At 43.6% G+C, this 13606-nt stretch overlaps 1 protein-coding gene across 4 annotated transcripts in view; it reads right to left on the bottom strand.

Annotated features, from left to right (window-relative positions):
- Positions 1 to 415: 415 nt before the first annotated feature.
- The window catches only part of MRO (maestro), a 54757-nt gene continuing 41566 nt past the window's right edge, over positions 416 to 13606 (bottom strand). For 2 of the 4 annotated variants that reach the window (XM_066246724.1, XM_066246725.1), the window contains 6 exons: positions 8230 to 8332; positions 6685 to 6831; positions 5482 to 5664; positions 3061 to 3216; positions 1797 to 1904; positions 416 to 1433 (listed from right to left, as the gene is read on the bottom strand). In XM_066246724.1, coding sequence (XP_066102821.1) covers positions 1380 to 1433; positions 1797 to 1904; positions 3061 to 3216; positions 5482 to 5664; positions 6685 to 6831; positions 8230 to 8332 — 751 coding nt within the window. In that variant the 3' untranslated portion in view covers positions 416 to 1379. Of the gene's footprint in view, positions 1434 to 1796; positions 1905 to 3060; positions 3217 to 5481; positions 5665 to 6684; positions 6832 to 8229; positions 8333 to 10223; positions 10409 to 12937; positions 12997 to 13606 lie in introns of those variants that run through there. The other 2 variants (XM_066246726.1, XM_066246727.1) reach the window with 2 other exon arrangements.

Genomic DNA, 13606 nt, shown 5'->3' with positions numbered 1-13606 from the left:
AGGAGAGTGATAAAGATCTGACTGGAGGACAGGTGTGAAGACTCAGTGGGGTGCTGCCCAGTCCACTAGAATGTCCACCCTACCTAAGATGGCCTGGCCTTTCACATAGATAAGGAGCTACTTGCTCGGAGTGATGGGCAAAATCATGAAGAGCTTGCCCACCCAAGGGTATTTTCCTTGCTCACTGATCACTGTGCCTTGGTGTAGCCATAAGCCATCAGAAAGATGCTCAGCCTCACAACTGCTGAGAAATGCAAAATAAAACTGCAATTAGATGTCATTTTTTAGCATAGGCAGTCCCCCAGGTTATCAACAAGATAGGTTTTGTAGGTTTGTTCTTAAGTTGAATTTGTATGTAAGTTGGAAAAGGTACATTTACCCATTAAATGCAACTTAGACAGATGTTTGTGTTAGCATAGTATTTATTTTTACCTTTCTGTGCATATAAATACTTAAACATTTTCAAATACAACCTTAAACAATCTTGGATGATGCAGAAGATGATGGACTTGTTGGAGAGGATGAGTCAGGGTCTGATTCTGCTGCTAGAGTCAGTTTCTTGAAGTGTAGGCATCTGGGAAGGTTTGTTACAAAGCTTTCCTTTTTCTCATCTTAAATGGCCCTGTAGCATCTCGGGCCTTTGGTAACTGTCTGGTAAACTTTGGTAAACCTCCCGGTATCAGGATCTTGTTCCTCTAACTTTGCCATTCCTGCTTCAACGAGACGAAAAGCATCAGCTAACTCTTCTCTAAAAAACCTTTTCGGTTCTGAAGTTTCTAGGTCTGTTTTCTTCCCTAAATGCTATCATCTGCTGCTCTAGTTTCACAAGGTCTTCTTCATTGGTTAGTTCTTTGCCGTGGGAGTCAAATGACTGTATGATACCATTTTCACTGTCCAACCTGCGGTTGATTACTAATAGACCTCTGGCGCTCTGTTCATAAGTATGAGTTATACGTAAATCGGATGTTTGTAACTCAGGGAACTTCTGTAGCAAAGTATCAATAACAGATTAAAAACATACTTAAGGTAATAGTTACTCTTCTAAGTCTCAGAAATTAAAATAAAATTAAAAATAGAGATGAGATAGCACTTAAGAAACAAGCTGAGAAATCAGCACCAAATTGACACAGACTTGAAATGTTTTAAAGAACATTGTACCTTCTCACCAAATCTGTATGGGGAGAAACTGATGTACGAAAGCAATTTCAATTTACTCTGGATGTAATTACACAATCCGCTGTGTTATTTTGGCCATTGATTGCTCTCCCAACATCCCCTTTCTACAGTCACAGGAGGCAGGCTGACTTCGCATCTGAAGACGTAGAAGAGGGAGGATGTCAGCCCTCTTGCGATGTGCTCACGTGGAAGCATTTCCTTGTTTACAGAATCTTATTTGCGTAGAAGTACTGCAGGAGCTCTGGATGGTAGTGGCTCTGAAAGAAATTAGCAAAGGTACGCGTGAGGGAGGGAGTTCACAAGCCTCCTCGCCTACGGAATTAGTAGACAGCTGTCCCGTGCAGAGCATGCGGACAAGCAATCTGCAGACTCTCAGAGTGGGAGGCTTCGTTGCCTGCGTCCACCAAATAAATAATCTGGACTGAAATTGCCAATATATTTTGTGCATAATCTTCCAGCATTTTGTTATTTACATTACATTATGCATCAATAACAGTTTAAACATAATTGACCTGAGTCCTTTAGGGAGGGCTAACCCCTGGTATGCCTGGCCACCTCTGCGTTAACACCAGGAGCGCAGGGACCTCTGGGAGGATCCTGTCCTACCCTCGCTCACTCACCAGCTGCCAGCAGAGCTTGGGATTCCTTTGATCCTCTTCACCCTGGAAGCTGTGTTCCTTCCTCTGTCTCAGGTAGGGAGAACAGGCCCGAAAGGCAGTTTTGCAAGCCTGAGAAAAGTAACATTACCATATTTTGGTCAAATGGGCATACAACACAATGAATGTGCCATGGAGAGGGACACCGGAAACTTAAGTGTTCCTATAGACCAATGTCACTCCATTAAATTTAATTTCTCAATAATATATATATATATATATATATATATATGAGAATTCTTTTCTTTTTCAATAGTAGTTGACATTCCATCTTATTTTGTATTTGTTTCAGGTGTACAGCATAGTGGTTAGACAACCACACACTTTACTAGAGAATTATATAATCCCAACCAAGGAAGAGGATTGCACCCAATCTGTGGTCTGGGGGCCACTGAGAATGTGAAAGTGACTTCAGGGAGTTTGAAAACTTGAACCTTAAAGGATTTATGCTTATAAAACAGCCATGTCTATAATTTGAGGCTGGTGGGGAGGGCATAGCTTTCTAGTTTACCAAGCCTTTGTTATTGTCCCATCAAATGGGGTACTCAGTTCCTAAATCTAACCTATTTAACCTCCTCTCTATCTCTATCTATCTATCTATCTGTCTATCAGAAGACAAATGGTTTGGTGAAACCCTTTTCTCTAGTGGTTTTGAAACACTCACCCGGTCCCACGGCAAAGCAGCCCTGAGGTTGATCCAACCCTCTTAGGACACATTTTTCTCCAAGAATAAAACAAAAGCTCCCTAGGGAATTGAGTACCAGGAGTAGGAAGTCTACACCAGGTACAATGACAAAAGCTAACAGGCGCGAATCAGTATCCTCATTATGTGGACTGCTGCACCATGGCTTCAACCTGCACCCCGCCACCCCTGCCCTCCATTAGCCTGAGCTCATCTAGCCCTGACAGCGCTGGGCCTGACAGGCAGGGCAGGAGCAGAGGGAACATACCACTCCTGCTCAGAGAGCAGTTACACCTGAGGAGGCACTTCTCCCAGGATTACATGGGTATGCTGCTGAGTGTTGACACTGAATGGGCAGGAGCAGAGGGAACATACCACTCCTGCTCAGAGAGCAGTTACACCTGAGGAGGCACTTCTCCCAGGATTACACGGATATGCTGCTGAGTGTTGACACTGAATGGGCAGGAGCAGAGGGACTGGCATCTCACCTCCCGCTATGGATGACCCAGAGATTTCTTGCAGTTGGCTGAAGAGTCAAGGACTTACCTTGGCAACCTGGGGGTTTCTATCCCGTAAATGGATCAGGAGGGTCACTTCGGTCTGCTTAACTTGATTGGTGAAAAATTTCTTCCATTTCCACCCAGCAAAGGCAGCCAATTGCCCAAACAAGACAAAGGCTGAGTATCTCAGGCTGTCATTCTCCTGCGGTTCCCCATAAGCAAAACAACAAAACCCAGGCCATTAAGAAAAGGCAACAGCATCAGAGAAAATCACAGCATATTACAGGTGGGCTGTCAGATCCAGGCCACAGCACTTAGCTGGTGGGGTGGGAGATGGGTGGCGAGGCACTGGGTCTCAATGCACGCCAGCAGACGAGAGAATCAGACTTGGGAATCGCTAGTGCTACCCCAGCTTCCCAGCTTATTTCTCCATCGCTTACTGTTTTGGAGACAAAATACATTACATGGTTCAAATTTCAAAACAACCAAAATGTTTATTAAAGTAATTCCCTTTCCTACCCCTCTTCACTTGGCACAAAATTTTCCTCTGCATAAGCTAACCTTGGGATTCCAATGGGGATTGCATTAAATCTGTATATTGCTTTAGGTAATATAGAATTTTAGCTATGTTGATTCTTCCACCTATTTAAGACAGAGCTTCTGCAAGGCAAAAGAAACCACAAACAAAACAAAAAGGAAACCAACCAAATGGGAGATGATATTTGCAAACAACAGCTCCAAAAAGGGGTTAATATCCAAAATATATAAAGAACTCATACAACTCAACACCAAACAAACTATCCAGTTAAAAAATGGGCAGAGGAGATTGCCTGACCTGTGGTGGTGCAGTGGGTAAAGCATTGACCTGGAACTCTGAGGTCGCCAGTTCAAACCCCTGAGCTTGCCCGGTCAAGGCACATACAGGAAGCAACTACTTTGAGTAGATGCTTCCTGCTTCTCTCCACCCCCACCCCCCTCTCCAAAAATCAATTTAAAAAAAAGGAAAGAAAAGAAAAAATGGGCAGAGGACCCAAACACACACTTCTCTCAAGAAGACATACAAATGGCCAGCAGATATATGAAAAGATGCTCAACTGCACTAGCTATTAAGGAAATGCAAACCAAAACTACAATGCAATATCATCTCACACCTGTTAGAATGGCTATTATCATCAAGACAAGTAATAACGGGTGTTGAAGAGGTGGAGTAAAAAGAATCCTCATTCACTGCTGGTGGGAATGTAAGCTGGTACAGCCACTATGGAAAACAGTATGGAGGTTCTCCAAAAAATTAAGAATAGAGTTACCATATGACTCAGCAATCCCTCTTCTGAGTATCTACCTGAAAAATTTAAAAACAGCTATTTTTTATTTTATTTTATTTTATTTTTTGTATTTTTCTGAAGCTGGAAACGGGGAGGCAGTCAGACAGACTCCTGCATGCACCCCACCAGGGGGCGATGCTCTGCCCATCTGGGGTGTCGCTCTGTTGCGACCAGAGCCACTCTAGCATCTGGGGCAGAGGCCAAGGAGCCATCCCCAGCGCCCGGACCATCTTCTGCTCCAATGGAGCCTTGGCTGCGGGAGGGGAAGAGAGAGAGACAGAGAGGAAGGAGAGGGGAAGGGGTGGAGAAGCAGATGGGTGCCTCTCCTGTGTGCCCTGGCCGGGAATCGAACCCGGGACTCCTGCACGCCAGGCCGACGCTCTACCACTGAGCCAACTGGCCAGGGCTTTTTTTTTTTTTTTTAAACAGCAATTTGCAAAGTTATATGCACTCTTGTGTTCATTGCAGCATTATCCTCAGTGGTCAAGACATAGAAACAACCAAAGTGTCTTTTGATAGATGACTGGATAAAGAAGATGTGGTACATATATACAATGGAATAGTACTCAACCATAAGAAAAAATGAAATACTACCATTTGTGACAACACGGACAGACCATGAGAATATTATGCTAAGTAAAATAAGTTAGTCAGAAAAAGCTAAGAACATATGACTTAACTCATATGTGGGATATAAAAACTGAAACTCACAGACACAGACAACAGTATGGTGCTGACCAGAGGGAAGGGAGTAAGGGAGTAGTAAAGGGTAAAGAGGGCCGGATATTTGGTGATAGAAGATGATTTGACTTTGGGTGATAGGTATACAACATAATGAACAGTTCAAATGCTGTAAGATGTTCACCTGAAAACTATGTACTCTTATTGATCAATGTCACCCTGTTAAAGTTAGTTTCCTAAGTAAAACTTACAAACTAAAAAAGAAAAAAAAAGAAATCTAGTCTTGAAACCTATCTAATCTTACTAACTAGTGTCACCCAATAAATTCAATTTTAAAAAGTTGTTAATAAATAAATGAATAATAGAGATCTTATTCCCTGAGCAACAGCCCACCCAGGGCTCACATTTCTAATCCCACTTTGATTTTCATAACCCGTAACTTTTCTGAGTGTCTCACTTACATCATCTAACAGAGTCCTGGTCTGCAGCGTGATGTCTGTGAAGAAGGAGCCCAAACCTTTCCCTTGGATCTTGCCCAGGATGATGGTCAGAGTCTTCATACTCTCATGGATGACTTCAGAACTCATGGGATCATACAACCCATGCACCAGCAGGTCTAGGACCATTTTCTTATATTTTCTCACCTGTTATCAAGGTTTATAAAACATTAGGAGCACAGGAATTGCTGCCCATGAGTAGGAAAGCAACTTCACTTCTAGTTGTCCAATAAACTAGGACTTGAACTAAGAGATAATGGTTTTCTTCAGGATCTGCCAGAGCAGCACTCGCAGGATACAATGCTTCCATTGAGCTGACCCCAGAGCCCAAGTCAGTCTCAGAAGGGGAGCAGAGAGCAGGACAGTGGCCTGGAGCATGGCCCATGGGCGGACGAGGCTAGGCAGGGCGTGTCCAGGAGGGTGGTGGACTGGACAATCTAGGTTCCGGGGGCATACTGGGACAAGAGGAAATGGTCACTGAAGGTGACAGATGCTAAAGGAGGAGGTGACGAAAACATTTTATTTTATCAAACAAGCATAAATTATCAGAAAATAAATTGAATTCACCAAAACAGGTGATGTCTGGCTGTGCGCTAATCCTGCCTACAACTCTGTTTCCCAAGGCTGATAACGCTGAAGTGCGATGACCCTAAGATGATCCCAAATGAGTCGTGTCCTTGGACAATCTCCTTCCCCTGAGTGTGGGAGGAACCAGTGACTTGCTTCTAGCCTATTGAGTATGACAACACTCAAGGGAGGTCATTCTCATGCTTATTTACCATTATGTAAGATTCCTCCTTAGTGAGAGGAGTGGGTGACACTCTGCTGCTGACCATGAAGAAGTAAGCTACCATGTTGTGAGTGGCAGCCTCTAGGAGCTAAGGGTGGCTCCCAGTCCTACAACTAGAGGGAACTGAATTCTTCCAACAGCCATGTAAGCTAGGAAGAGAACCCAGAGCTTCAGGAAGAAATGCAATCTGGCCCACACCTTGACTGCAGCCTTGTGAGATCCTAGACAAAGGCCAGAGCTGGTATCTGAACTCTTGCCCCAAGGAAACTGCAAGCGGATAAATGCTAGGTCTGTGGTGGCCTGCTACACAGCAGTAGTAACTAATACATGAGGTACCACATCCCAGTTGGGGACTCCAGGCCATCTTTCCTTCCTACCTTGTCGGGGTGCTCACAGGCCACGGTTCCCAGGCCTCTCATTGCCAGGTGACGCTTTTTAGCACTGGGGTCTCGGGCCCTTTCTGCCAAGATGAAAAACACATTCTTCAGAGGCTCCCGTTTTCGGAACCTCAGTTTCCAAGAGACCTGGGTGGTGAGTTAAAATGTACTGATTTGGGAGTGTTCAGAGCCATACGCAACCCCAACCCCAGCCTCTCCCTCCAGAGAAAAGCCCAGTGTTGCCAGCCCAATTCTTTCCCCATCTAAAGACGCCTGCTTTTCTGCTGGAAATACAGGATGGGCAAAAGTAGCTTTAGAGTTGTTCATATGGAAAATAATTCAGTAACTAATACATACTAATACAAAAATGAACTCTGTGTTCCATGTACTCCCAACTATAAACTTAGTTCTTCCCCACCTTGTTTGACCTACATAAGAAAGAAATTGATGGAGGAAGTAAAAAGGGATAAGGAAAAATAATACAGACCTGGAGTTGATGGGGGTCTGGGGGAATTATGAACAGAGGCGCTCTGGGCCAGCTGAGGGTTTGATAGAACTGGGAAGGGATGGGTATGTAGAAGAGCTGGTGTGAACTGAGGCTAGGAGCCCTTCCACGGGGCAAGGTTCTCTGCCTCCCTCCCATCCCAAAGGAAAGAGCTTCCTGGACCCCTCTTCCTCCTCCAATTTTTCTGCTCTACTTTGTGACTAAACACTTTGAAAGCCAGGTCTAGACTGGCTTTCTCCAATTTCTCCCCATTTTCTCTCGCACCTTCTGCAATCAGGTACATGGCCTCCTCCACACCTGTCCCCAGTGTTGCTAAATCCAAGGGTCAGTTCTTAGTATGAATATTACTTAGCCTCTCAAGAGCATTTGATGCAATGGCAAAGTACACCTACAAACAGCTCAGGGGACCTGAAGGGTGTCCCACCCCAGAGTGCATGCATCTGAGCAATGAAGATTAGGAACAGAAATGTAGAAAAAATGCAAAATTGAAGGACTCTGTGTGGCTGATGCAGGTACCTGTACTTCAAGGACTAAACTCTAAGTAACTGGGAGGCAAGAGACGAGGTACCTCTGCAGTGGTGTTATGAACCCTGATACCAGGAAGGCCCTGGGGTTCTGCGCAACGCAGAACATGGCAACGTGTACTGGAGTCAGAGCCAAGATGGTGCAAGATGCAGACAAGATCCAAGGAAAAGCCACCTCTTCACTGTCCTTACTAATGAGGTGGGGCAGGGAGCTAGAGACTAATCGACAGCCCTATTTGGTGTTTGGGTGATTAACAAGTCTCGTCATTATCTCTGAATAGTCATTGCAGTTTGGTCTATATTTTTATTATTAATTTCACAGCAAGCTAAATTCACCTCAGCTCCTCTTCACATTATTCTCTAACCATTCTGTCCGCGTTGAAAGAATTACCATCCAACACTTTTCAGAAGAAGGACCTTGGCGGAGCCCGCTGGACTAAGGCAGCCCAGACAGGCACACAGGCCACAGAGTGGCAGCTGGGGAGGGACATTCGTTCAGAATATTTTGTGTCAGACCTTGGAAAAGAAAGACATCACTGATGTCCTTTTCTTCTTGGGCTGCGTGGTAGAGATGGAACGGGGCTGGCCCATGATGCTCCTCTGTGTTTGATCCATGGAACTAAAAAAAAAGAAAAAAAGAAAAAGGTCATCATATATCATCATATGAGCCAATAACACTCTTCAAAGCCTCAGCATCAATAAACATCGTCGTACAAAGCTCTGTGCCAGGGTAAGACCATGAAGAAGCAACAGCCCTGAGGTCCGTCCTTAGGAACCTGTCATGTGGGTGAAGGGATTAAACAGTCACATAACAGAGATGGGGAACAATTCCAGGTGGCGCAAGAGGAATCACAATATCGGGTTCAAGACGGTCTGCCCTGGTTCCTGGGCCATCCCACGGTCTTTCTGTATCAGAATCACCAAGAAATAAAATACAGACTCTGGGCTCTACCCATTGAGAGTTGAAGTCAAAACTAGGCTGAAATATCCTTTCAGGCTCCCCAAGAATGAGTTGGTTCTCCTTTTCAGAGGAGATTTTTGTATCTCTTACAATTGTAGAATACATATCTCTTTCTGCAGGTCTTTCATACATTGACACATCATAGCTCAAAGGTTTTCACAAAGGATAGGCACCGTAGCTTTGCAGTAAACTACATAATGTCCCTTAATAGCTGCACCATAAAGAGATTACACATTTGCACTACAACTATGCAACTATAGAGTGGCTACAGTGCAACCAATTAAAAAAAGTATTGTACAGTCTATGTATGCTAAAGTGGTCTCCAAAATATACGGTTGAGTGAAAAGTGCAAATCAGTGTGTAGGTGTGCTACCATTGGTGTAATACAAAACGAGGGAGGGAAATCCATATGTACATGTATGCTTGCGCACACATAGGACAGGAAAGAATAGCCAAGAAACTAGAACAAAAGTTGCCTTGGGGGTAGAAATCTAAACAATTAAGCTAGAAGGGGGACTTACTTTTTTCACTACTTTACAAAGGGGCCCTGGCCAGGTGGCTCAGTGGATAAAGTATCATCCTGGCAAGCCAAGGTTGCTGGTTCAATCTCCAGTCAGAGCACATAAGAGGAGCAATCAATGAGTGCACAGCTAAGTGGAACCAGTTGATGGTTCTCTCTCTCTCTCTCTCTCTCTCTCTCTCTCTCTCTCCTTTCCTCTCTCTCTTCTTTCTTCTCTCTCTACTTTCCTCTCTCTCCCCCTCCCCTTCAACCCTCAACCCCCAATCAATGAGGAAAAATACATAGAGTTTGTAGTGTTACCATGTTTATATCTTATTTTAAATATATATTATAAAAAAGTACAGCTCACAAAGTGATTTAACCTACAGTGAGGTCCTGTAGTATAAACCAGTGCTCTCAGACTCTAATGTGCACTCAGATCATCAGAGGATCTTGTTAAAATGCAGATTTGGACTCAGGGGGTGTGGGATGGAGGCACCAGATTCTACTTTTCTGATAATGTCCCACAGGACACCAGGGCTGCTGGTCTGAGGGCCATGCTTTGAGGATGAGGTGTAAAGTTAAGAGCTACAAGAATCAAGAGAGGACTACAGCTAGAATGGCTGGTAGAGACCTCTCACGGCACATGGGTGAGCTTTCCACGAGAGGCAGAGTGCATTTGACATGCTGTGATTTCAGTGGAATTCCATGAACAGGTAGTTAGTATTGTGGCACTAATTAAAATAGGAGAGTGATAAAAGGTAAGTCCCCAGGAAGTAAAGACCAGCTGTGAAGGACTTTGGCAGCTAAAGAGTTCAGTTTTGATTGTATTTCCTAGATAAGAGTAAATCATTAATTTTTTTATTCAGGTGAAATCCACATGACATACAATCAACTATTTTAGCAGTGTTTCATAACCACCACCTCTGTTTAGCCCTAAATTTTTTCTTCACCCCACAAGGAAACTCCATACACATGAAGAAGTCACTCCCATTCTGCCTCCCCAGCCCCTGGTAACCATTAATCTGCTTTCTGTCTCTATGAATTTACCTGTGCTGGATATTTTGTATAAATAGAATCATTCAATATTGTGACTTTCTGTGTCTGGCTTCTTGCTCTTCATATAATGTTTCTGAGGTTCATCCATGTTGGAGCATACATTGGTACTTCATTCCTTTCCATGTCTGGGTGATATTCCATTACACGGATATACCACATTGTGTTTATCCATTCATCTGTTGACAGACACATGGGTTGTTTTCACGTTCTGGTTACTGTGGGTAGTGCTGCTATGAACACTAGCATACAAGGATTTGTTTAAGAATCTGCTTTCAGTTCTTTTGGGGTATATACCTAGGAGTGAAAATTCTGAGTCAGATGGTAACTCTATGTTTATCTTTTTGAGGAACCACCAAATTGTTTTCCACACCAGGACATGGAAACAACCAAAAAGCCCATCAATAGATGACTGGATAAAGAAGATGTGGCACATATACACTATGGAATACTACTCAGCCATAAGAAATGATGACATCGGAACATTTACAGCAAAATGGTGGGATCTTGATAACATGATACGAAGCGAAATAAGTAAATCAGAAAAAAACAGGAACTGTATTATTCCATACGTAGGTGGGACATAATAGTGAAACTAAGAGACATTGATAAGAGTGTGGTGGTTACGGGGGGGAGGGGGGAATGGGAGAGGGATAGGGGGTGGGAGGGGCACAAAGAAAACAAGATAGAAGGTGACAGAGGACAATCTGACTTTGGGTGGTGGGTATGCAACATAATTGAACGACAAGATAACCTGGACTTGTTATCTTTGAATATATGTATCCTGATTTATTGATGTCACCCCATTAAAAAAATAAAATTATAAAATAAAAAATAAAAAAAAATAAAAATAATATTTTATATATATTTAAAAAAAAAATTGTTTTCCACAATAGCTGCACCATTTTATATTTGCACCAGCAATGTGCAAGGATTCCAATTTCTTAACATCACCAATGGTTGTTATTTTCTAGTTTTTAAGTTATTACTATTTCCATCCTAGTGGGTATAAAGTGGTACCGGTATGCTATTGTAGGAATGATTTGTACTTTCTTAACAACTAATGGCATCTTTTTGTGCTTGTTGGTAATCTGTGTATATATTTTTCCCATTGATTTTGAGAGAGGAAGGGAGAGATAGGCATTAATTCGTTTTTCCACTTAGTTCTGCAAACACTGATTGCTTCTTATACATGCCCTGATTGGGGCTCAAACCAGCAAACTTGGGGTCAAGCCAGTGCCCTTGGGATTGAGCCAATGACCCAGATGAAGCTGGTGACTTCAGCACTATAGGATGACACCCTATCCACTGCACCACAGGTGAAGGCTAGGCTTATTTCTCTTTTTCAAAGAAATATCTAATCAAATCCTTTGCCCATTTTTAGAGGGTTGTTGATCTTTTTGCTTTGGAGTTGAAGAATTCTTTATACATTCTGGATAGCAGACCCTTATTAGATGCATGATTTACAAATATTTTTTCCTCTGTATTTATTTTTTTACTTTCTTAATCATGTCTTCTGACACATAATAATTTTTAATTTTAAGGAAGTATAATTTAACTATTTTCAGTGTTGTTGTTCATGCTTTTAGTGTTATGGTTAAGAAGCCATTGCCAAATCCAAGGTCATAAAGATTTATCCCTATGTTTTCTTATAAGATTTTTATAGTTTTTGTTATATTTAATTTGTTGGTCCATTTCGAGTCAATTTTTGTATATAGCATGTGGTATGAGTCCAACTTCATCAGAACCATTGGCTTTCGTTTGTTTTGGTTTAAACTATTTTTCCGCCCTGGTTGGATAGCTCAGTTGTTTAGAGCATCATCCCAATATGCCAAAGTTGTGAGTCTGATCCCTGGTCAGGGCACCTGCAAGAATCAGCCAGTGAATGCATAGATAAATGAAACAACAAATCAATGTTTCTCTCTCTCTCTCTCCATATCCTCTCTCTAAAATCAATCAATAAATTAATTATATGCTTATATATAAATATATATATTAGTAGGAGAAATGACAGGCAGGTAGCTTTAGTGGTTCTCAAACCTGGCAGCACTGCAACCCCCAAGGAAAGTTTAAAACTGCCAAGGCCCTGGCTGCACCCCAGACAAAGTCTATCCTCATCTCTGGAGGTAGACCCAGGCAGCAGCAATTTTAAAAGCACATCAAGTAATTCCAATGGGCAGTCACTGAACCACGGTAACTAATGACCAACCACCTTAGTTTGCCCTGGCCTGAGGGCTTTGCTGGGACATGGGACTTAAGTGCTAAGACTGGGAAAGTCCTGGACAAACCAGAATAAGCTGGCCACCCTACTGATTATTCTTGAGTCTTGAATTTATTTAAATACAGGGAACAGGTAGAACCCTGTTAAACAGTCATGCTTTGGGACATTTGAATCTGTTTGACCCAGAGGTGCATGGGGGTTTGGTTTCTCCACCATCTTTGGCCCCCAGGTGATTTTGGTGACACTCTCTTGGTCAGAAGACCCAGGAAAGGTCCATGAAAATACCTCTCCTCCCATCGCCCCAGTCTCTATTTCTTCTTTACCTCTGGCCAGCAGACCTCCCCTCACCACTAGAGTGAGAGGCCCAAATAAAACCCCAGAAAAGTTACACCCCACCAGTTAGCAAGACTTTGTTCATCTGAGTGAGGGCCTTCCCGTAGCTTTGCGGTTAGCCAGGGCCTCACACCTGCGTGTGCAGCAGACTCACCTGGAGGACTTGTTACAGCACAGCCATCCAGACCCAGTCCCCAGTGCTTTGGACTCTGTACCTCTGAAGCAGGGCCTGGTGTTTGCATAACAAGCTCCCAGGTGACGCTGAATGGCTGCTGGTCCAAGCACCCACTTTAAGAACCACTGGGTGAAAGGGATGCAACCACAGAATTGCAATGGCATTTCTCTCCAGAAGAAAGGGATTTAACAATTCATACTGAGACCAAAACAACAACAAAACATGTTTGGAGGGTTTTTTTTTCCAAGGGTATTCTGCACACAGCCTTCCGTTTCAATAGATTCTGCCACTCGTCGGGTAGGATGCTCTGGGTCAGAGCTGACAGGTGCCGGACAATGGGTGAGGGGAGGCTAGAAGAAGCCAAACTCCCTTGGGCTGATGGCCTCTCACCAAGGAGGGCACAGGCCTCATCACAAAACAGCTGGCGTCTCTGTTCTGAGGCCTAAGAAAGTCGTGCTTGAAACTTCTTTCCACCAGGAAGAAAGCAGAACCGGCTCTCCGTCCTTCATGCTGGGTTCCTGTGTGCTCCCGTCCTTGATGCTGGGGTCCTCTGTGCTCCCAGTCCTGTGTGCTCCCCGTCCTTGATGCTGGGGTCCTCTGTGCTCCCAGTCCTGTGTGCTCCCGTCCTTGATGCTGGGGTCCTCTGTG

Source organism: Saccopteryx bilineata, chromosome 11 (assembly GCF_036850765.1).
Source record: "Saccopteryx bilineata isolate mSacBil1 chromosome 11, mSacBil1_pri_phased_curated, whole genome shotgun sequence".
Lineage (NCBI taxonomy): Eukaryota > Metazoa > Chordata > Mammalia > Chiroptera > Emballonuridae > Saccopteryx > Saccopteryx bilineata.
Note: the sequence above shows the minus strand (reverse complement) of the source record. Positions and strands in the feature narration are given on the sequence as shown.